The sequence below is a fragment of the Erpetoichthys calabaricus genome, chromosome 18 (genome assembly GCF_900747795.2).
Source record: "Erpetoichthys calabaricus chromosome 18, fErpCal1.3, whole genome shotgun sequence".
Taxonomy (NCBI): domain Eukaryota; kingdom Metazoa; phylum Chordata; class Cladistia; order Polypteriformes; family Polypteridae; genus Erpetoichthys; species Erpetoichthys calabaricus.
In genome coordinates, this window is record NC_041411.2 from 4,489,943 (window position 1) to 4,514,386 (window position 24,444).

The following is a 24,444-nucleotide window of genomic DNA, read 5'->3' on the forward strand; positions in this document are numbered from 1 at the left end:
GCTGAGCTCTGTCAGGACCCTCTTGTGCAGATAGGAAGGGGGCGGGAGGTCTGCTGGTTTATTTAAACTCCGACTCCGCTCAGACGGACACTTTTAACTCTACCAAGTTTTCGCTCGGACTGCTGATTTCTTCCAAGATGGACTCCGAGTACCTGGACGATTATTACGATAACGGCAGCTACTGCGACTACTCCGAATGGCAGCCGTCCTTAACGATCATCCCAGTGCTCTACATGCTGGTATTTATTCTGGGACTTGGTGGCAACGGTGTGGTCATTTTCACCGTCTGGAATTCTAAATCCAAGAGGAGGGCGGCGGACACTTACATCGGTAACCTGGCTCTGGCTGACCTGGCCTTTGTGGCCACTTTGCCCCTGTGGGCAGTCTACACGGCTCTTGGCTATCACTGGCCCTTTGGCAATGCCTTGTGCAAGATCAGCAGCTACTTGGTTCTGGTCAACATGTATGCCAGCGTCTTCTGCCTGACCTGCCTCAGTTTTGACCGCTACCTCGCCATTGTCCACTCGCTGTCCAGCACCCGCCTGCGCTCGCGGGGCACCATGCTGGCTTCCCTCGCCATCATTTGGATCCTAGCCGGGACCCTGGCACTGCCCACTCTTGTCTTCAGGTCAACAGTGATAACTGAGAACAACACGACCGCTTGCGGGATGGACTTCTCCATGGTCTTAAGTGCCCCGCAAGAAGAGAGTTTGTGGATCGCCGGCCTCAGCCTGTCGTCCTCCATGCTGGGTTTCCTCCTGCCTTTTCTCCTCATGACTGTCTTTTACTGCTTCATCGGCAGCACCGTCACCCGACATTTCCAGAACCTGCGCAAAGAAGACCAGAAGAAGCGCAGACTGCTCAAGATCATCACCACTCTCGTGGTGGTCTTCGGATTCTGTTGGACCCCGTTCCACATCCTGAAGACTGTAGATGCCCTCTCATATCTTAAAGTGATGCCCGAATCCTGCAGTTTCTTCCGCTTCGTCTTTCTGGCGCACCCCTATGCCACCTGCCTGGCGTACATCAACAGCTGCCTCAACCCTTTCCTGTACGCCTTCTTCGACCTGCGCTTTCGCTCGCAGTGCCTGTGCCTCCTGAACCTGAAGAAGGCCGTGCACGGACAGATCAGCTCGCTGTCGTCCACCATGAGTGCGCAGACGCAGAAGTCCGAGGCGCAGTCGCTGGCGACCAAGGTGTAGCGGGCGGGCGCGGACTGCGCGGTCAGGTGAGCGGGGCGGAGTCGAAGAGGCGCGGGCGCGGGACGAGTGCTGGCGCGCCTGCCACTGCGCTGTACATAACGGAGCTTCGGGATTGTTCGATGCATTCGGTGGGGCAGCTGGCTGTCCCCGAAAGACTTCAAAGACTGCTTAAAAAAACAAACAAAAATCATAAAACGTGACGGGTGTTTGGAAAAGAAGATTATATCCGATGTTTTGTTTTTTCTCCCTGGAAAAAAAAAGTTTGCTTTTTTAACTTTGTTTATAGCACTTGAGAGAGAAGGACTGGCGAAATAGAGTTGACAAAACAAATGGTGATCGCACTCGAGACACGGGACTGAAGTGGCAGGTCTATGTGTAGAGGGGGGCTGATTAATGGAAATGTGCTTTGGTGAGTCAATTAAAATGTCAAGGGGGGGTGGGGGTGGCGGCTGCAGAGAGGACTGCTGGGGGGTCCGCAGCGCACAACTGTTGAATGTAAAGCACTGCCGAGTGATAAGAGGCAGACTCCGCTGGGGACATGGCAGGGTGCCCACTAAAATGCTGTTTTTTGTTGTTCTTGTAACTGCTGTATTTGACATTACAGATAAACTTCTATTGTTATAATAATAATAATAAAAAATAATAAAATTGTTTTTATTTCCTCTTATCGATCATTGTGAGCTGAATCTTGGAACACAGGAAATGTGACAAACCAGGGGAAGTCACTCGTTTCTTTAGCTAAGCTGTCCCAATGTCACATCCCAATACTAAAACTTTGAACTTATTCTTGCAGCTGTTCTAACTTGCTTTGTAAGTCGCCTTGTATAAAGGCGTTTGTTAAGTTATTAGTATTATTATTAACAAAACAAGAAATGACAAAAGCTTAGGAGACAACAAAAGGGATTTTACTTTGTCGAGCCCGTGTTGAGCGGTCACTTTTTTCAGCTATGTTTTTAGTTTAGGATTATGCACGAGCGATAATACAGGCAACAAGGAAATTTCAGAAACTGAATTATGTGCTGTTCATTTTTCCCTATATCTGTCTGTTTGTTATATAGCGCCTTTCATGTCTATCGATCTATTATATAGTACCTTTCGTATTTATATTACGCATGTCACATCTGTCTATCTATCTGTCTATCTGTTATATAGCTCCTTTCATGTCTATCGATCTATTATATAGTGTCTTTCGTATTTATATTGCGCCTGTCACATCTATCTATCTATGTATCATCTTGGCTATTTCACTGCGTGCACATGAAGTATTTTCATCGTGTATTAGAATGCTGGTATTTGCGTGTTTGCGCGTTTTATGAATTTTTCCCCTTCAAGCTGTTTTTGAAACACATCATTGCTCAATTACAAACATTTACAAGTTTAGACAGTTTATCTTGTCATATTTTCAAAACAAAAAGATTTCATTTCCAGGTACCTGGCTGAACTACTTCAGAAAATGGTCAAAACTGTGTAAAAATCGCCCCTTATTTCATTTCAGATTGCCAGATGTTCTCTGTCCTTGTTTCTTAGGTTCAGCTTCAAGTTCTGTTTTTTTTTAAATTTTATTTATTTGTTTAATTTCATTGATTTTATTAGAATCCAACAACATTCCATACAAGCAAGTCAAGTTTAAGAATAGGTTCGAAAGTTCTGTGATTTTTAAATACTGTGCAAACTGTTTTTCCGAGTGATTTCACGCTTTTCTTTCCGTAAGACTTGTTTCGTTTTTTACATTAAAGTTCAAGTCCCTTAATTACAATGCATTAATAATTGCTCCAAAGGTTTAATTAAATTAATATGGTGCTTTTAAAGATGGTGAAATAAAAGAAAATTATTGAGAAAAAGAAAAATATTGACTGAGCGACCGTGTGAAGTACCAGGTTAAAAACACAAAGCGAGCGTCGGACGCCTTGGATGTGTGTCGAATGGATCGTACTCCTCCTGCTGGCAGTGACTGCGCATTACAACAGCTATCTTCCACAAAGCCAATGACCAAAACGAATTAAGGCTAACCTCCGACGTGCTATTCTAATTTTATCGCGCACTGTAAACTTGATTGAATGAGCGCTGTGACAAGTTCTCAGTTAAAATACAAGTGAACAGTTTACAAAACACTAAATAGAGTATTAATGCGCATATAAAGGCGCATATTTGTTCAGATTTGTTTAAACACATAGGAAAACAAAGTAGCTTGAAAGTGATTGACGTATATCAACCAACAATATCTGTCCAGCAATTGGCCAAATAATAATTTTATATCGCTGTTCTAAATTACTTAAAGCGTTTTAGTGGGTTAGTGTTATTATATATATATATATATAATATATATATATATAATATTTATACACACACTCCTCTATATATATGTACTGTACAGGTATCCATACATACGTGTGTGCGTGCGTTTATATGAAAGAAATATCCGAGGTTCAGTCTTGGTTTAAGTTTTAAGTCGTTTGGCCATGTTATGGTTACGTCCAGGGGAAAAAACTGCTTAATATTCTGGGGTATTCGCGACTGAAAGGCGCTATAAAAATACTAGTTTGTAATGAAAAGTTAGAAAGTTGAGAAAAAATATGAATTTCAGGTCAACGCAGTATGGAATTTTCTCAAAGGGTTTACACTGATTTTTACATAAATATGACATTAATCATAATGATGATGATGATGGTGATGAATTGTATTTAGGAGGGGCGTTCAAAAAGTTTACGCACTTTTTTTTAACTCTGTTTATTTAGAATTTCAAAAACAAATGACATCACTTATCTACATAGTCACCTTCCTTTGCGAGGCAATCTTCTCAGCGTCGTACCAACTTTTTAATGCCCAGTTACTACTCCTCCCTCCCGCCTTCAAAGTTTTCAACGAAAATATAAAAGTGCGAAAACTTTTTGAACGTCCCTTGTATATAGCGCCTTTCCCTGCATGCTCAAAGCGCATTCAGTAAGATAACAATTAGATAGATAGATACTTTATTAATCCAAAGGGGAAATTCATATACTCCAGCAGCAGCATACTGATACAAAAAAAAATTATTAAATTAAAGAGTAATAAAAATGTAGGTAAAAACAGACAATAACTTTGAGTAATGTTAACGTTTAACCCCCCCCCCCCCCCCCCCCCGCCCCCCGGATGGAATTGAAGAGTCGCATAGTTTGTTTAAAATTAAAATTTAAAATTGTTAGTTTAGTTTTTTGAACATGACATTAATAATGATAGTAATGGATTGTATTTATATAGCGCCTTTCCCATGCCCAAATGAACTTATTAAATGTAGCTTATTGTGACACATGGCGATTTGCTGACAAAGCTTTTGTGGTTCGGACTTAAACGGTAATAAATCGATTAACAAAAATGTCAGGTCACCTATCAGCAAACCCGCGTCTTACCTGAGCCGTTTTGTTCTAAAAAATATCAAATACCCTACAAATGCAAAGTATTAAAATTGCATGCCTCGACGTTTAATTTACAAAAATCACCTGCAATTTGTAAATTACACTTCTGGTAAACATTTTTAATTCTTAACGTCACCCAGGTGTCTGATCTCAGGTATTAAAGACGCATGATGATCATCTTTACGGTGCCGACTGACGGACGAAGCTTTAACGGTGAAAGAAATCGGCGACACGAAAAAGAAAAGCTGAGCGGCGTCAGACGGTAAATGTCCTCCTGGAAGAAAGGAGTTTGGATTTATATAGCGCCTTCCGAAGGAGACTTCATAGATTAAAAACACCTAATTGTTAGTGTGGCAGTTCGAACTCTTAACCTGTGTTTTTGTTTGGATTTTTTAAATGAGATGTTGTAATGTACTGTATCACATCTATACAGTGTACACATAGTGTGCATTTCAGTGCGGCGCGGGTAAAAGCTGGTATCCACCATGCAGGAAGCCTTAAATAATTTGAGTGCATCCAAAAGTATTCAGCCGTACATAACCACCGAAGTTAGTGAAACAGATGCTACTTAACAGGTCGCTGCCCCATCTCAGAGTGCGGGGCGTTTTTAGTGTGCGGCGGAACACCAAGGCAGTGAGCGGTCAACTGCCCCGCGCTTCTGCTGCGCATGACAACCAAGACACCTACCTGCACCACATGTAAACGTCACCCTGGACATTCAAGTACAACAAGCAGCCTGAACTGGTCTGAGGTGTGTAATAATAATACATTTTATTTATATAGCGCCTTTCCCATGCTCAAGGCACTTACAGAATATAAGAAAGGACGGCAGGGTATACAGCATATAGCATTGTACAAACCAGATAAATAAATAAAGAAGATTAAGACAGTAAATTCAGAGAAAAAACCTAACAGACAACATAATTGATGGTCTAGCACACACAAATACAGGTTACAAAGTGTATGTCTATGTGTATGTACTCGGATACACGGCGCGCAGGACTCCTAAAGCAGGAGCGCTAACCACTTTGCCATTGTGCCGCACTGCAAATGACAGCATATAAAATAAAGATTGATTGAATAATTATATTTCCAATCAAGTGCAGGTCAGCTTTTTGCCGGTACAGGCACCTCTTCTTAGCGTATCAGAAATAGCAAACCGGCTGTTCGGTCCAATTTTACTTTATCGCCCTAAATAGAGCCCGGCCAGTAATTTGGCTCCACTTTAATCACTGTCAACACATATTTAATCCATATCTATGTATTCGCATTCATAACTGTGAGTTTGTTGTTAATACAATGTTTGTAGAATACGCACACTGTCCTCCAGTTAGAGCCCTCAGACATCGCTCCTTCCCCATTTTGTTTAAGCGCTAATCAGGGTCGCGGCGAGCGCCATCACCGGGAGGGCACAAGACAAGAAAGTCCCCGTCATCGCAAGGTGAAGACACACAGCAGGAGTCGATCGATTCTGACGTTTCCAGGCCGTCTTTCTAAATTCCAACACAAGAGCTTCTCAACCCAAATTTGTAATTTTATGAACCGTCACCAGCACACAGAAACTGGAAACTAACAGGCCGGCCAGTCAGCCCGATGTGTGTGTTTGTATAAATATCTGAAATAAATATGATATATGACAGCACAAACGGAATGTCCGAGGCTGGAGTGCTCCTCGCCCAAAGGGTCCCGTCTTCAGAGTGAAGGTGCCATAAAGCATCTTCAATGCGAGGCCATATGGGGGCCTTTTTTGCTTCCCAATGAAGAGATGTAAGAACGTTTTATTTAGATCTGTGACACTCTCCGTAAAAAGCCGTGAACAGGCGATAACAGATCTGCGAAATGCCAACGGATTTCTGAATTTAAAACGATTTTTGCTGTACAAGCACACGGGCTAAAGTTCGGGGTTCTTATTCTGTTAGTCTCTCAAAAAATATCTTTAGATTTAATTAGGGTTTTTATGCATTTTCCCCTAAATAAATAGATCCAAGTTAAAATAATATGTGGTGTACTTAAATTATTCCACAGATTAACACCCCCCCCCCCACACACACACACACACACCAAAAAAAACAGAATTCGCGTAAACCGCCCCATTTAAGGGTCTTCATAAGAAATGTCATGATTTACTTCATGAAGTAGAAGTACATAAACAGTTGCGTCAAATATATGAAATATTAAAATGTGTGCTTAATATTTAAAGTCTAAATATTCTCCATTGGTTGCAAGAGAAATGTGTCACCGTGTCACAGAACTCCATAGTGGGGTAGGAAAGGGTCAAAAATCACCTCATATTCATAATCGGTGACTCTGAAATAGTCTAAAACGATACCCCACATGCTTATGTTTGAAATTTGTCATTTTCACCTTTCCGATTGTGGATAGGACCACCGTTAAAGAATCAAATATCAAAAATAGTCACGGTCAGCAACCTGAAAGGAACGACACTCGACATATTACGATCCGCAGTTTTTCAAAGCTTTGTGTAAAGGAGTAGTTTTACCCTTTGTGCGTTATTAGGGGGGATGCACAACTTCATTATGTTGAAGACTTAAATTGGCTTTTTCTTTACCAGGTTCATAAATGCCCTGAAAATGAGGAGTTTTTAAGTCTATAGCGGGCCACAAATGGGATGACGCGATAAGACATCAAGATGAGCTGAATGCTGTATCTGTCATATGTGGGGGTTTTCTTGGACTTTGGAGTCCGAAAGATCCAGAAATAAAAACTGAAGCGTTTTCCAAGCGTTCAGAAGCCATTCATAAATCTTCTCCAGCGCAGCCCACCGTGGTTTTGTAGAGCTAATCAGGTACTTTGAGTGTTATGCATATGCAATATAACAACACAAACAATACAGAGTAGAAAACACGTTTTGATTGATTTTGGTCGATTGCACTTTTCGCGTAAAGGAATTTTAATATTAATGTTCATGTTGTATTTGAACCAAAGCAAAAGCTGCTTTTGTGATGTTGGGTGTTTGCAAGCGCATTAGAAAAAGGTGACATAAATCAGCGTCCCCGACCACACAAACATTTGGGTAGAAAATCAAGTCTTGAAAGCTGTACAAAGGAAAGGGGCTTCCTTGGAGCACAAAGAAGTAAAAAAAGAGAACGGGGCCTTCATTTAAAATATCAATCAGGAGTGTCGTGTGCACAAAACGTGTGTATTTTAAGTTAAATCAACTCATTGCAATCGTGTATTGGAAAAACGAGAATACCAAGCTTTAGGTATTAAAAACGTGTGTTAATGTTGAGGAAGATTAACATGAAAGAGGTGAGGAATGACAACAGACCCCCAGGCTGATGAGGTCTCTGTTAAAAGAAAATCGTTTGAATGGCTTGGTTTTAGCATCAAATTAGTTGTGCTATTTGTGGCAGCAAAACGTAACCAGTAAAAGCAACCAGCAATCAAGAAGAGTTAAAGTTAAATGAATTAAAATATTGGCACATTCACGTCTCTGTTAATTTTTCTGTTAGGTCGCAGTTTGAGATATAAGATTTCAGTTTTGTCCTCACATGGGTACAAATAAAGATCGATCTATCTATCTATCTATCTATCTATCTATCTATCTATCTATCTATCTATCTATCTATCTATCTATCTATCTATCTCATATAGTGTCTTTCATATCTATCTATGTATCTGTCTGTTTATTTTAAAGTTTCACACACCTTCCCTGGATGAATTGTAACTTTTTGAAGCCATCCTTACACACAACTCCGTAAAAGTGCCACATATAGACCCCTTATTTCTAACTGCAAGATAATGGCAGCGTAATTTAACGATTTCTGTGAACTACAAGGTTTTAAATCATTTTTGCCGAACAGACATAATATGCGCATAAAATTAAATAACGGTAAAGTCTTCGCGTTTCGTTCCTCGCGCACAGAGCGTGAGAAAAGTGGCATCGCCAATGGGGGGAACTGAGAGGATGAGCTTCAGATGTGTCTGAGGAGACACTTTTGCAAGAATAAACGATGAATGTGTACACATGGTGGGCATCAGAAGTGAAACTTTGACCCTGAGGCTTTTGGGGGGGGGGGGGGGGGGGGGGTGATCTTTAAACAAACAACTTAGTTTTTTAGAATCCCAACCTTACTGCTGCATATTTACCTCATATATCCCAAGCCGCATATCATAAATTATTAGTTTATTGCAAAAATTCCTTCAAAACGTGGAGTTTATGAAAAAGCACCGACGCTCCGTGAACGCGGTTGACATGACAAAACACTTGCGCCTGATTCTTGCTGTATTCGGCTTCTTTTGCGTTCCTGCGCTGGATATATGGGTTTCGGAAAGTTAAAGCCCTTTTCCTTTTCGACACTTCATTAAATAGAGTGTGTGTGTGTGTGTGTATTTCATATTTTGTCCCTGTGGTGTGTGTGACGCGTGCCTGAGGTTTGATCTGACCGACGCTCTGCTGCCTAAACAAGGTGCTCAGTCACTGCGCGGGCACGCACGCGCGCTCGCGATTTGACCGCTCTTTAAATTCGAGGTACGTACCCGCAATCTGACGTGTAAAAAAAGCATATAATACAAAATATAGATAAAGTAAAAGTGGCCGGTCACATACTGAATTGGAAACCGTAATGTAATCTGTTATGTATGTAATGCAGAAGGGTGTTGTTAAATTAGATTAGATAAACTTTATTAATCCCATGGGTAAATTCAGATTACAATTTACAGTATTCTTCGATTATTAACTTATTTACATTAGCTGTGGCCTTTTTTTAAGGAAAACAACACTTTACTGGAGATTATTTGGGTGGCGCATCCGTTTGCCTCCCCTTTAAACTCCGCCCGCACGCTTTATAGATTCTTCTTCTTATTATTATTGTCTGTTCCTTTTTTATTAGTTATTTAAAGTTTTCGTTCAACATATTTTGAGCATTTCTCTATTTCGGGCAGTGCCTGACTTTGAGGCGCTTCTCGTTTTATCTTCCCAGCACATCAGACGCGTTCGTCACTTTGACTGCCCCGCGCCGCCGCGTCCAAAGCGGCTCCCCTCTCATTAAAGTCGCGACTCCCACCTGCCCTGGCGCCGCTCGCCCTCCTGCGATTTCATTTAAGAGAGACGAGTTAAAAAAAAAAAAAAAACGAAATAAAAAGACCTAAAATGATGGACCTGTACAGTCCAGTATGGGATGAAACCCTGCGGTCACTTGGGACGCTACCTGCGCCCCCGGCTCGCCTCGCCTGTTTTATTTCTGACGCGTTTTGCTCAGAGAGGTGAAAATCGCTTGCAAGAAGGTGCGAAGAGACTTTAGCTCTTGTTTGCCATGACGATCAAAGGCCCCTTGGGAGAAGTCCTTTATCTCAGCTCTGTAAATGTATTGCAAACAAGACCAGCCTTCTTAATTAAAGATATCAGGTCTGAATTGGGAACGGGTCCTGAAGAGCGGAGGCTACTTTTGGGGATTAAGCCCGCACCTCCGCGGCCCTAATCCGAGTCACAGCATCTCAGACAGTCTGCTCTGAGGAAAATAATCGGCCATTAGGTGCGCAGGCAATGAGTCGAATGAGCGATCCAATACATAACTATAGAAACAAACCTCATATTGTGTTGTGGGGTCTCGGAAAACAAAAGGATTGTTAGGTGCCGAGCGTGCATGGAGCTCGCGCGGTACGTGCGTCATTATGGCTTTTGCTCCGTTTCGTCACTTTGCATTGTCAGTCCGAACTGCTCCTATAATGATCGGGTCCGTTCTTGACTTTTATTCCTAACACGATATTCGAAGCTTTTCATTCAGTTTTGCCAAGTCGCCATTGCGGGGATTTGTTTCCCACGCAGCATGCAGATTTGTGCCCCCAATCCCCAACAACCCCCCAAATGTTTCTCGTTTGGTACCCTTTTAGGTATCATTTTAGCACGTTAACAGTATGCGTACTCGTGCTGGCGAAGATCTCCTTTTTGTAATAAGGTCGTAACTTGAAAACTGGATTAGAACTTTGACGATTTAAAAATTGAGCCTTGCGGTATATCATTTTTGAAGGGAAGACACGATCAGCAAACGCCTTATCATATAGGAGAACGCAAGTCTTTGTAACACTTTGCTTTTCATTAGAAATTGGGCGGGGGGGTCGTTTTTTTCTATAACGAGGAGACCCCGGTTTGTGTCTAAGGGGCTCCTGCACTTTGCGTGTTTTCCGCGTGTTCGCGTACACTGAAAAAAAAGGTGATGATTCACACTTAATATTTTCAATCTGAACCAATATAATTATTTTTAGCTTATTTATCCCACAATTTTTAAGTTGAGACAAATCATGTAGAGTGATTGGGTGCAATTCACTTGTTTTATACTTAAACTATTTTTTAAGTTGTTCTTCTTTTTTGGCAGTTGGAAAGCCAGCACGCTGGAAAGTTCGACTGGAAGAATATACAAACGGCCCCTCAAACACAGCACACAGAAAACTAAAATATTAAGTTAACTGAAATAGGATTTCTACGTTTATTCCCTCTACCATAACTTACTTTGGTACAAACAAATTTTTTTACTTTGATTGAGATCTGAAACCAGATATTTCAAGCTACAACACTAAATGACTAATCTTATGTTGCTTGAAAGAGAAAATTTACGTTGAATGAACAACATCAATGTTATACTTTTTCCAGTGTACAGGTTAGGTGAAGTGACCCCTGGTGTGTGTGTGCCAGCCAGTGGGGGTTCCTCCTGAGGTGGGCCCAGCCCCGGTGTTCCTGCCTTGCACTCGACGCATGTTCGGTCCGGCTGCAGCTTCTCGCTCGGTTGGAAAGAGGATGGACGGAAGTTTGAACTGGAGGACTGACTACGAACTCGCAAAATGTCCATTATGTGGATAAGATGTTTACTAAATATGTAAAACTGTTTGCTGTGAAAACTGTGGTCGTAATGTTATTAGTCTGTCAGGAAAGAGTCTGGGGGGGCAGAGCAGTGTGCCATTCGTCTCAGTAACAGTAATCCATCCATCCATTATTTATCCAACCCGCTATATCCTAACTACAGGGTCACATGGTCTGCTGGAGCCAATCCCAGCCAACACAGGGCGCAAGGCAGGAAACAAACCACCGGGCAGGGTGCCAGCCCACCGCAGAGTAACAGTAATGCAGGCAGCAATTATAATGCTGTCGTCGTCCATTTTAAATTGACATTGTTTCATTCAGCTTTTAATTTACATCATATGATTGTCATATACAATTCTGTGTCGGCAGTGAAGCAATTGTTTGGTTTCAATGTGCAGGACTACTTTACATTCGTTGATAATGACAGTTAAAATGCTGCTTAAATGTAAATGACAGTTATTAATCCAATGATGTAATATAACCATTCACTCGATCCTTATTTTATATACCATCGTTAACTGAGGCGCAGAGCTTCACAAGTCCGAGTCCTGCTCGCCGCTCCGTGTGCAGGCTGAACGTTCTCCGCGTGTCCAAGTCGGGTTTCCCATCTGACTGCAATGGTTTTTCTTCGTCTAACCTTAAAGACATGCTGGGTAAGAAGTCTGGTGGTTCCATATTTGCTTTCTCTGTTTTTAAGACCCCTTTGCCTGTCCGTTTGTATACAGCATTGCTGATGGCTCGCGTCCCGTTGCTCTCTGTGTGGAGTCTGCACGTTCTCCTTTGAGTTTCCGGCCATGCGCAGCCCAAGAACATGCAGGTTACGCTCTGCTGGCTCTTTACTGGGTGGTGTGGATCCTCGTAGAATTGTGTCTTGACTAAGGGGCATTTCATTTTGGGAATTGTTCTTTCCGCACAATGTTGGTTCTGTGGACAAAACGGAGCTGTTGATGGTGTAGTAGGCAGGATACTAACAGATTGAGTAAAGCTGAACTCAGCGAGAGTCCTTTTAAAATCAGGAACTCATTGGCATTTCATCTATTCACGGATCCTGTTACAGATCTTAAGAAATGAAAGTTCCTTCTGGAAGCTTCCAGTGGATGGGGTTCTTTGAGGAGCCAGACGAGGGTCTACTATGGCATCACTTTGGAGAACTAGTCTGGCGCCTTTTATTATTAAGAGTGTAGGTGGGTGGGGGGGACTGGCACCCTGTCCACAGAATGTTCCTGCCTTGTGCCTGATGACTGCTGAGATTGGCTCCGTCTTCCCCACAACGATGAGCAAGTCTAGAAGATGAACAGATGCAGTCTGCCTCTCAATTCGGCACAAGAACAAGTGGCAAATGGGCACAGTCACTTGTCAGGGAAAGGCCACCCAAGCAGGACACATACACTGGGCAGCACCAGTTAGGGCTGGCAGGTGAGCCACAAACTTCATTAGAAGACTGTCATTGGCAAACATCACAAAACAAAGCGAGCAGCTTGAAACCCGAGCGTCAAAGACCTCCTCATTAAGAGTCCAGTTTTCGATAGCATAACGTCCTGGGACATCGAGTCCTTACGATGCTACCATATAAATAATAAAAACTCCTCTGCTGCTCATTCTATAAAGCATGGGACACGCTGAAGTAGATGGATGTGCCGGTGGGCTTTGCACTCTGGTCCACAGATGCCACCTAGATGTCCCCAGCACCTCCAGGAAGGGCTCATCCACGCCATGGCCAGAACTGGATTTTCGGTTTGAGGATATTCTGGTACAGTTATCTGTAACAGCACTTTTGTTTGGTGATGGCACACACTAACAAATAAAGTAATGCGATGCCGCGGTGTTTTATCCGTTGTCCGATCCGCTTAATCCTGGAAAGTGCCCGGAGGGTCTGGAATGGACAACCCATCGCGTGGGACACTCGCACTCGACGACGCCCGCACTCATTCCTGTATAACATGGAAGCTTTTAGGCACGGCTGCCAACAGCTCTTCTGTCCCCCTGCCCTGGCTCCACATAAAAATGATAAAGGGGGGCATCTGGAATACCAAGAGGGGAGGGCAAAGCGTCATAAAGTTAAAAAATTCAGCGTATTGGGGGTTATTAACCCTGTCAGAGTACCAGCTAGAAGGATCCCCCCCCCCCCCCCGTGCTTGTCAGTTGTGGGGGGTGCATAAATAAGGATCTCTCCCTCACACATTGATTGTTGAGAATGGCATCAAGTGGGACCTCCCCACCTAATTGACATTTGGGGGTGGGATCAAGAAAGACTCCACTGCTTGTTGATTATTGGAGGTGACATCAAGAGGGACCCCCAAACTAGTCAGTTGTTATAGGATGACGTCAAGAGGTGACCCCACTACTTATCGATTTTAGGGGGGCAGCATTAGAGTTGTCTCCCCACTAGGTGATTGTCACTGTTTGGAGTGTGTTGGGGTGACAGCAAGAGGGACCCCGCCACTCATCGATTTTAGGGGGTCCGCATTACAGTTGTCTCCCCACTAGGCAATTATCACTGTTTGTTTATTGTTGGGGTGACAAGAAGAGGGACCCCGCCACTCATCGATTTTAGGGGGTTCGCATTACAGTTGTCTCCCCACTAGGTGATTGTCACTGTTGATTGTTGGGGTGACAGCAAGAGGGGACCCTGCCACTCATCGATTTTAGGGGGTCCACATTAGAGTTGTCTCCCCACTAGGTGATTGTCACTGTTTGTTGATTGTTGGGGTGACAGCAAGAGGGACCCCGCCACTCATCGATTTTCCACGGGCAGCATTAAGGGGTTATCCTCCCATTCGTTGATTATTGGGGTGCAGCATTAAGAGGGACCGTCCCTCCTCAAGAGTTTTGACTATTAAAAATTCATGGGGCACACTGCATAGAAAACGGGACGCTGGGTCGGTCAGCCTGCCACTCTTGTTATTTGGCTGGCATCTTTATCCGTAGGCGACTTGAGATGTCATCGCTTCCATGTATTTGTTATCCAAGCCTGACTTGCTGAGGGTCACACTGCAGTGTCAGCGGTGGGATTTGAACCCACAACCGCTGGGTTTGAAGTCCAACGCTTGAACCAGGACGCCGCACTGCGTGTCTGATCTGACTAACCCAACACCCCCAAACCCCCCCCACTCTTCACGAGTGCTTCAAAACCTGCCCACCTAAATTCGCCCGATTATCTATTTGGCTCGCTTTGTTTTTCCTTTCTTTTCCTCCAAATTCGCGTCTCATTTATAAAATGGGATTACAGGGGCGGGACCCTCTGTGTGAACGGGCAGACATGTGCTGGAGAGATGGGGGAGGAGGAAAAGGAGGGCGGCCGGCTGAGTGTTGTTTTAGGACCCCCTTGTGCAGATAGGAAAGGGGCGGGGGGTCTGCTGGTTTATTTAAACTCCGACTCCGCTCAGACGGACACTTTTAACTCTACCAAGTTTTCGCTCGGACTGCTGATTTCTTCCAAGATGGACTCCGAGTACCTGGACGATTATTACGATAACGGCAGCTACTGCGACTACTCCGAATGGCAGCCGTCCTACACCATCATCCCAGTGCTCTACATGCTGGTTTTTATTCTGGGATTTTCTGGCAACGGCGTGGTCATTTTCACCGTCTGGAAGTCGAAGTCTAAGAGGAGGGCGGCGGACACTTACATCGGTAACCTGGCCCTGGCTGACCTGGCCTTTGTGGCCACTTTGCCCCTGTGGGCAGTCTACACGGCTCTCGGCTATCACTGGCCCTTTGGCAACGCCTTGTGCAAGATCAGCAGCTACTTGGTGCTGGTCAACATGTATGCCAGCGTCTTCTGCCTGACCTGCCTCAGTTTTGACCGCTACCTCGCCATCGTCCACTCGCTGTCCAGCACCCGCCTGCGCTCGCGGGGCACCATGCTGGCTTCCCTCGCCATCATTTGGATCCTAGCCGGGACCCTGGCACTGCCCACACTTCTCTTCAGGACGACCGTGATGGGTGACAACAACAAGACAACTTGCGGACTGGACTTCACCATTGTGACCACAGATGAGCAAAAAGAGAGCTTGTGGATCGCCGGCCTCAGCCTGTCGTCCTCCATGCTGGGTTTCCTCCTGCCTTTCCTCCTCACCACGGGCTTTTACTGCTTCATCGGCAGCACCGTCACCCGACATTTCCAGAACCTGCGCAAAGAAGACCAGAAGAAGCGCAGGCTGCTCAAGATCATCACCACTTTGGTGGTGGTCTTTGCCTTCTGTTGGACCCCGTTCCACGTTTTCAAGACGGTCGATGCTCTCTCGTATCTTCAGCTGATGCCCGAGTCCTGCAGCTTCTTGCGCTTCATCCTCCTGGCGCACCCCTATGCCACCTGCCTGGCGTACATCAACAGCTGCCTCAACCCTTTCCTGTACGCCTTCTTCGACCTGCGCTTTCGCTCGCAGTGCCTGTGCCTCCTGAACCTGAAGAAGGCCGTGCACGGACAGATCAGCTCGCTGTCGTCCACCATGAGTGCGCAGACGCAGAAGTCCGAGGTGCAGTCGCTGGCGACCAAGGTGTAGCGGGCGGGCGCGGACTGCGCGGTCAGGTGAGCGGGGCGGAGTCGAAGAGGCGCGGGCGCGGGACGGGTGCAGGCGCGCCTGTTCAAAGGCAGCTACGGAAGCGACAGACGCTCTTCGGGGGACGGACGTGTTCAAGAGGGACAGCCGGCTGCCCCTGACATTACTAAGACTTTACAAAGCATTAATCAAACACAAAAAGGCATCAGGAAAAATAAATCCGTCCACACTGTCGGCAATTTGTCGAAATGTGCAATTCTTTTTTCTCTGTAGGATCGACACGGGAGAACTAACAATGCCCTTTCCTTGCCATTGTGTGTTGTCTTTTAGCACTTGTTTAAAAGGAAAGATTTTTATTAGACTGTAGAAAATACTAACTCGTAACCACACTTAAGTTGGGAGGGAGGGGGGCCCTTCGCGTTTGGGGAAGACGGAGTGACAGAGTTGGTTCAACTTGGGCACTGCTGTTTGGCACAGGTGGGCGACTGAGGTGTTAACCGGGTTTAGAGACAATGTGCTATGTGTCACTATTTACTCGGGTAGAGGGGCGTTCACATGAAAAATGACCCGGTTTTAGTCGCAAGTGTATTTACTGACAAATCTAAATGTTTAAATATTGACTGTCGAATGTCTTTGGCACTCTGTGATTAAAGAAACGTTTTTATGCCAACTTTAGCTTGTAGTGCGCAATGAATGTCTGATGTTTTATCACATGGCCGTGGAATACGTGAAGGTTTGGGGGGGGGGGGGGGGGGGGATGAAAAGTGCGTGTGTGTCTTTAAACCATACACTACAAGGACTTTCACGTGAATATTCAATAAACCCTTAAGAGAATTCAGCCTTGTGTTCTTCCTCCTCTTGATTTCAAAGTTGATCTCAATTGCCTTTGCAGGTGTCCCTCTGCCACTTCTAATGGCTTCTTCCCATTTGGTTTGCTCATAAATCTCACAGCTTGATGAATGCCAAACCGGTGCCATAAAACAGTCAAATGGGACAACTAAGGGAAGGGGGTGAGCAGGATGAAAGACAATTCATGGAAACAGCTGAGCGCTTTTGACAGCCAACAGGTAAGGGTGAAGTGAGGGAAGGGCGTCGGCATTAGGAGCTCACCTAATAAAACCCGAAAAGGTGAGGGACGTTACAGAGTTAGATTTGAGAAAACAAAGTGCAGGATAAACTCATTTACAGACTAAGGCAACGTTTATTCTACAAACGGACACCGTTTATAACCTTTTTAATGTAAAGCTGAGCGTGTGTTTGTCTGTCAAACCGCAAACCTCAAACTCTTAAAAATGAAGGTGCCGTAGAGGAGCACATGCAGCCACACCGGTGAAGTCTGGGTCGTCTTCATCTGTTAGTAGCCTGCTGTGGCCTTCTAGATTTGGAGCTTTTTGTTTTGTCCACATATTAGGAACCTTATAAGTGAAAGGGACCAACTTCTGAGAATGAAGTGGTGCTTTGTCAAGCAATGGAAGTAAGATAAATTGCACAATCCAGTAGAGTGGCAATATACGGAACCAGGAATTGTAAGAGTGTTGCTCTGCCAGGCTTTGCATGGACTCCCTGTTTGTACAAAGGAAGACCATAAACTGTGGTCAGTGCCTCCCACCCCAGGCAGCGGCGCTTCACGTATTCTATCTATTATATAGTGCCTTTCATATCTATCTATCAGTCTATTATATAATGCCTATCATATTTATTTATCTATTATATAGTGCCTATCATATCTATTTATTATATAGTGCCTTTCATATCTATCTATCTGTTATATAGTGCATTTTATATTTATCTATTGATCTATCTGTTATATAGTGCCTTTCATATTTATCTAGCTATACATATATATATAATATTTCATATAATATATTTCATGTCTATTGATCTAACAATTTTTTTGTATTTTTGTATTGTGTAAAGCACATTAAGATGTATCGCATATATAAAATTTAGTTGATGCCCCCACCCTGAGCACTGCCATGTTACCCGCCTACTTCATATTTTATACTGGCTGTGCTACCCGCTTAAGGCAAGTTGAAAACTAAGTAATCAGCATAGAGCTTGGCATTAATGTTTGCAAAGCACCACCTTAATATGACTCGGGCGCCGCCGCGAGTGGCAGCCTTTCCAGCAGCTCCGTGTACGACTTTATCTTTCTACCTTTTTATCTACTGTATTTCACTCCAGCACTTTCTTTTATGTGGACTCGTTCCCTGGACACTTTTTACTACTTGGAGATGGATTTTTACACGCCGAGACTCGTCTATTCAGGTAGTCAACTTCAAGTGCTGAGAACACAAGCCCACGCCGGTGTGGTTCTCTATTTACCTGACGAGGTATGAAGGCGGTATCGCAGCAGCAGAGCCGGTGCTAAGCTAAAGGCGAAGCGGTTTGCAAGAAACTGGCGTTACAAACCTTCGGTGCCTTCTGTGATCCTGGGAAATGTGAACTCACTACCAAAAGTGAATTTGCCCTTGGGATTAATAAAGTATCTGTCTATCAATCATCTATATATCTGTTGGAATGTATTTTGTAATGTACTTAGTAATAAAATGCATTGCACCTGTCATTCCAATAGGTTGCAATTCCCCAACATTTGTAGTAATGAAATGCTTTACTACACATGTTGATGATGCACCATCTGTTGGAATGACAAATGCAATACATATGTCTCCATTGTATGCCATTTGGAATGGGATTCATAAAAGCATTGTGAATTTTTGTGATGCTCTGTCTGTTGGAATGATGGAGACAAAGCAATTGGACAGGCTTACACAGACACAGTCCTTTTATTCCAGTGGAGATATACAGTACGTACAGTACCAGTTGAAAGTTTGGACACACCCCGATTTTTTGATAGAAATTAATGCCTTTTATTTTCAAGATATGATTAAACTGATATAAAAAATATGGAGATAGTGTCAGTAACAGCACCTCATCTCATCCAAGAGTGATACTACATACCTCTGATGAGCCTTGAAGTTGATCCGCCAACGTGAACGCAAATACAAATATGTGTGTGTGTGTGTGTGGTGTGTGTGTGTGTATATATATAATATATATATATATATATATATATATATATATATATATTCACGGCATTCGAAGTCTGTCACAGTCTGATTGTATATATATATATATATATATATATATATATATATATATATATATATATATATATATATATATATATATAATGTATATTTATTTATTTATATATAATATATATATATATATATATATGCACACACCCACATCACATTGACACTGAAGGGACTGGAAAACCTACCAATTGCAGCTTATATACATATGTGTGTATTTATTTAATCCCCCCCCCCCCACACACACACACATTTCTATAGATTGCCTTTGATTCCTGTATGTCTAATCATTTTCCTCTGATAATGACACCTGTTAGGTTGTCGTAAGCCAGCGTTTCTCAACCTTTAAGTATTTGTGACCCGAGTGTTCATAACAGTTTTAATTGCGCCCCCCCCCAACATTTTTTTTGAAACCCTAATAAAATTTATTCCTATATTTTTTGCTGCTGATACTCCGCTGCAAGTTTAAAATTTTCCTATGAATAGCGAAATTACGCCACATATGGCAACATTCGTGCCCCCTTTTTTGTTACTGGGGGGCGCCCCACAGTTTGAGAACCGCTCTCGTAAGCTTAGTAATGAAAAAAACTATTTTAAGATACGTGACTCGTTTTCTCCCTTTGTGGATTTCTCCCTACTAATATGCAAACCGTATCATAGGGAGAGAGAGAGTAACCACAAGGGGCGCCACTGAGCCCCAAACCACAGGACTTTATTTGTCCACAAGCACCAGCCACATCAGCACAAGAATACACACAACTTATACATTCTTCTCTCCTTCCTTTCTTCCTCCAAGTGAGTTTTGCCTGCGGCCCACCCATTTGACTCCCTGAGCTGATGTGGCAGGCTACTTTTATGCCGGACCTGGTGTCACACCAGTGGTCACCCGGAGCACTTCCAGGTTGTACAGAAGCCAGGACAGTCCTCCCCCTACCCAAGGACCCCGACAGGGCTGCTCTTGTGCACTCCCAACTCCCGTACAACCCCGTGGGTGTCTCAACTAGGACAAGCCTAGGGGGATACTGCCACCTATTGTGTGGAAGAATGAACTGTCTTCATCCAGCATTCATGTTTATCCAGTCCATCCATTATCCTTCTTTACCTTCCATCCATCCATCCATTTTCCAACCCGCTGAATCCAAACACAGGGTCACGGGGGTCTGCTGGAGCCAATCCCAGCCAACACAGGGCACAAGGCAGGAACCAATCCCGGGCAGGGTGCCAACCCACCGCAGGACACACACAAACACACCCACACACCAAGCACACACTAGGGCCAATTTAGAATCACCAATCCACCTAACCTGCATGTCTTTGGACTGTGGGAGGAAACCGGAGCACCCGGAGGAAACCCACACAGACACGGGGAGAACATGCAAACTCCACGCAGGGAGGACCCGGGAAGTGAACTCAGGTCCCCAGGTCTCCCAACTGCGAGGCAGCAGTGCTACCCTTCTGGGATGAAAATTGTAAGTCATTTTGACTGGGCTGCATCTCCACTCCAGTTATTTTTCCATTGTGATATACTGGCCAAGCATAAAACTAGACAGGCTACCTGTCCATCCTTCACAACTCTTACAATATGTATATGTATATATGTTGTGGCGGATGGCCGGAGCCCTTACCCGGCTGGGACTCCCAGAGTAATGGAAGGACCAGGGGAAGAGAGTATTTTCAAGACCATTTCTCCCCCGGACCGGCAGAGGGCAGCCCCCTTGGCATACAGCAGGGTCACGGGTTGTAATCATGGAAGCTCAGCCCTGTTGGAGCCCGTGGCCACTGCCAGGGGGCGCATGGACTATTATAGGGCCCTGTTTGGCAGAACTTCTGCCACACACAGAAGAAGCCTGTCGGGCACCTGGACTTCTGCCCTATTAAAAGGGGCCACTCACTACCACTTAATGGCCTGAGTCAAGAGGAAGAGGTCAAAGCCTGAGGAGGAGGAGGAGTGGAGGTGGAGGGACTGGCAGCAGAGAAGGATCTGTGCTCTGCCTTATCTTGTGTGAGCTATGAACTGTAAATAAACCGTGTGTGTGCGTGTGTGTGTGTGTGTGTGTGTGTGTGTGTGTGTGTGTGTGTGCGTGCGCAAAACTCGTGTCTGTGCCTGTCTGTGTCAGGTTAGGGTGCAGTACACACCCCAGGCTTCACAATGTGTATATGTGTGTAAAGGGACACATAAATGTCTAAATTATTCCATATTTTTCATTTCCTATATAACATTGAGTTGGTCAGGGGTGGCCTTAGGGGTGTGCGATGTGTGGGGCGAGGGCTGACTAACCCGACGCGGGGCCGGTTACGTCAAACGCTGTTACCCGTATGTGTGGCCTGTATAAACTTGCATGCAAATTTAATAAAAAGTAATGTTAACGTACACCGGATTTTCTCATTACAGTATTCAGATCAATTTTTGCAAGACTTTATCAAAATGTAACTGGAAAATATAACTTGACAAATCTGCTCGAACGGACCTCAAAAGCAGGGGCCCCCTTAGGCGCGGGGCCTGGGGCGGTCACCCTACTTGCCACCCCAAAATGCCGGCCTTGGAGTTGGTGCCCTCAGCCCGGGCAGCACCGGGTACCCCGACTGGCACACTCTGGGTGCTATTGTCTGCCTCAGGCCGGTCAGATTGAAGAAGAACATCGACCCCCCGTGTGCCCTTCATTTTGTGTACAGCACCTTCAGAAAGTCCTCAGTCCCGTCACGTTTTCTCGCATTTTGCTGTACTGCAGCCTTGTGCTAAAAACATTTGAATTCATTTGTTCCCCTCATGCGGAGGGTTGGCACCCTGCCCAGGATTGTTTCCTGCCTTGTGCCCTGTGTTGGCTGGGATTGGCTCCAGCAGACCCCCGTGACCCTGTGTTCGGATTCAGCGGGTTGGAAAATGGATGGATGTTCCCCTCATCAAGCAGCACTCAGTAACCTCAAGAACGAAAACAGGAGTTTAGAAATTTGTTAAAACAACATAAAACCGACGAATCCCATGGAAACCCGAAGGGATCTGGAATGCTTTCCGACAGCGGCGTAACAATCCAATAAATCTCAGGAAATTCCCGCCCGCTTTTTAGTGGATGGAGCAGGTTCAGGAAATGTCTGAGATATGGAGGACGGATTTTCATAGAGAGTTCAACTTTTTGGTAAATTCACACAAGCGTTTGCGCAGGATGCAGGCGTCACAGAGCCACGCCGATATAATGGCAGCTTCTCTTTTGTCCCCAATTAGCTTATTCCGTGTATTCGTGGAGTGTTCTTCCTACTCGGTCATCTTTCTGGTGTGACCACAGGATGATCTCGGATGGATAGACCGGCGGTTAGAGACGTGAAGCATTGAGTCCATTCGAGGGTCTGTTAGTGAAGAGCAAGCGCTGAATGCAAACGCCTGTCCTATCGCATGTGATAATAAATAGAAACTTAAAGGTGTGTAAGTAAGCCTTAAATAGGAGAATCATAGACAGGTTGTTTTGTCATTTTGTTTGAGTGTGTTATCCATTTTTTTTGTAATTTCACTAAAATGTTTTAAACAAAGACCCTTGGACTGCGGAGCGTTTTGTGCTCGTGTCCTCTATAGTTTGCATTCTGAAAATCTTTTTGAAAACCTTCAGAAACGCAACTACAGTGTATAGGAAATGTGCACAGCTCTGATTTTATCGCTTGTTTTCATTCACTTATTAAATGCCGTTTTAAGTTACACCTAAAATATTTATTGTATAATTTGCAGACCACAAGGCTCCTTCCCGATGGTATCGCTGCGTTAAAGGGGTCCATGTTGACAGAATTGTAAAATTGTAAAAAAAAAAAAAAGGATCCAAGGAACGCAGATGTCCACCCATTTTCCTTAATGTGCTCACACCAGGGTCATGAGGAGCTGTAAGCCTTGCCAGGCAGTGCCAAGAGAGACGGGCATCGCCATTCATTGGTGGCTGCAGTAATTAATGACCAGCCGTATGGTCAAGCAGGGAATCTAATCATAAATAATTGTTTAGTAAACCCCCTAATGCTTGAATATTCGCTTTTCTTCTTCATCCACTGAGCGGACTCTTCTATGCGCACACCTGAAGTGCGTCTTCCCTCTTTTGGAGGGCACAGGTGTGTAAAACAGACGGCGGGCTGCGCCATGTCTACACTCGGATGGCTCTTCCTGCTTTCACGTTGCTCACTTCCCATTTCTTTGGTGGGGGGGGGGGGGAGGACCTGTTTCCCTATCAGGCTCATCCTTTGGGTCACTGATGCTCATGCCACCCTCTCACAGTCATGTAATATTTTTACACTCTGCCCCATCGCCCCACAGTCTCCCGTATCCTTGACTCGAGATGTCCGTTCTCCCCACGCCCTAATGTAGACTTTGTGTTTCCATTCCACTTCTTCCAGCTCCTGTATCAGACGGCCATTTAGTAATAATAATAATTCATTACATTTATATAGCGCTTTCCTCATTTATATCCTCTTGCCACCTTTCTGTAATCTCTCCATTGGCTTCTTGCCTACTACGCCATCACCTACATGGCGTCTCTTGTTTTCCACCCCTGCCTCTCACGGTTCCGCACGTAGCTCCTCCCATTTCCTTTCTGGCCTCTTGCTGCACTACATGCGGACCCCCTACATCCCCGTCCCCTCCTTGTGCACCTGGCGTGTCCTGCCAGTTGACGTGTCGGCCATCCAGAGCGTCTCCTGACACCTTTCTCCATATTTTTAACTCGTAGCACGTGCGTTTCAAGGCATTCCTAAGCAATTCCCCCCGCCTTGTCATGAGGGTTGGGCACGTGGCGGATTATTTGAGGGTCTCTTTTTTTTTTTATTACCATATTCATCTGTGGAGGCTTTTGTGCGTCCCAGCCGGGCAAGGTTGCCACAGTGTATTTATATACAGTATATATTGTAAAAGACGGGATGCCACTGGTCCCCAAAACCCCCAGATGCGCCACACTAAACAGTCCCAGGTGTTAACTAAAGGTTTTTATTTTCACAGAATACCTTTTTTACAGGCCAGTCCCACAATCGTGCGATAAAGACTCCTCGTTTTCTTCCTTCCGCCTCCCGACTCTGACCCTTTGGAGGATGCTGGATGGCTCTCTTTTATGTCAGACCCCGGGAGTACCGTATTTCAGTATTTCCGGTACTGGGGCACAGCCCGACAGAAGCACTTCCAGGTCAGATGGAAACCCCCTGAAGCAAGGAGTCTCTCTCTCTTTTCCCAAGGACCTCCACAGGGTTGTCCCTTAGACCTATGACTCCCATAAGTTCCTGCGAGGGTCCTTACTGGGTCCACGCCAGCGGAGCAATGCCATCTACGGTACTGAGGGAGGAACTGCCCTGAATGCACCAACTTCCCCACCTTACTCCTCCGTTTATCCCTTTGTGTGGGACGTGACTTCAATCCCATCCCAGCCGGGTCATACCTCCTTCCATACTGTCCTCCCATTAGGGTCTTTGTGTGTG

General features: G+C 44.7%; 2 protein-coding genes and 1 long non-coding RNA gene across 3 annotated transcripts; 2 read left to right on the forward strand and 1 right to left on the reverse strand.

Moving 5' to 3' along the window:
* Nucleotides 1-20: 20 nt before the first annotated feature.
* LOC114668632 (apelin receptor A-like) lies at nt 21-16,751 on the forward strand. Its single transcript, XM_028824489.2, has 2 exons — nt 21-106; nt 14,822-16,751. Exon 2 carries the CDS (start codon nt 14,852-14,854, stop codon nt 15,914-15,916), a length of 1,065 nt encoding a protein of 354 aa, XP_028680322.1. The 5' UTR covers nt 21-106; nt 14,822-14,851; the 3' UTR covers nt 15,917-16,751.
* On the forward strand, nt 103-16,751 carry LOC114668630 (apelin receptor A-like). Its single transcript, XM_051921142.1, has 2 exons — nt 103-1,274; nt 15,989-16,751. The coding sequence occupies exon 1, from the start codon at nt 138-140 to the stop codon at nt 1,200-1,202; it is 1,065 nt and encodes a 354-aa protein (XP_051777102.1). The 5' UTR covers nt 103-137; the 3' UTR covers nt 1,203-1,274; nt 15,989-16,751.
* LOC127526234 (uncharacterized) lies at nt 123-15,196 on the reverse strand. The gene is made up of 2 exons (XR_007933874.1): nt 15,050-15,196; nt 123-335 (listed from the first exon to the last, which is right to left on the reverse strand). It is a non-coding gene; the product is annotated as an uncharacterized LOC127526234 (long non-coding RNA).
* Nucleotides 16,752-24,444: the final 7,693 nt, after the last annotated feature.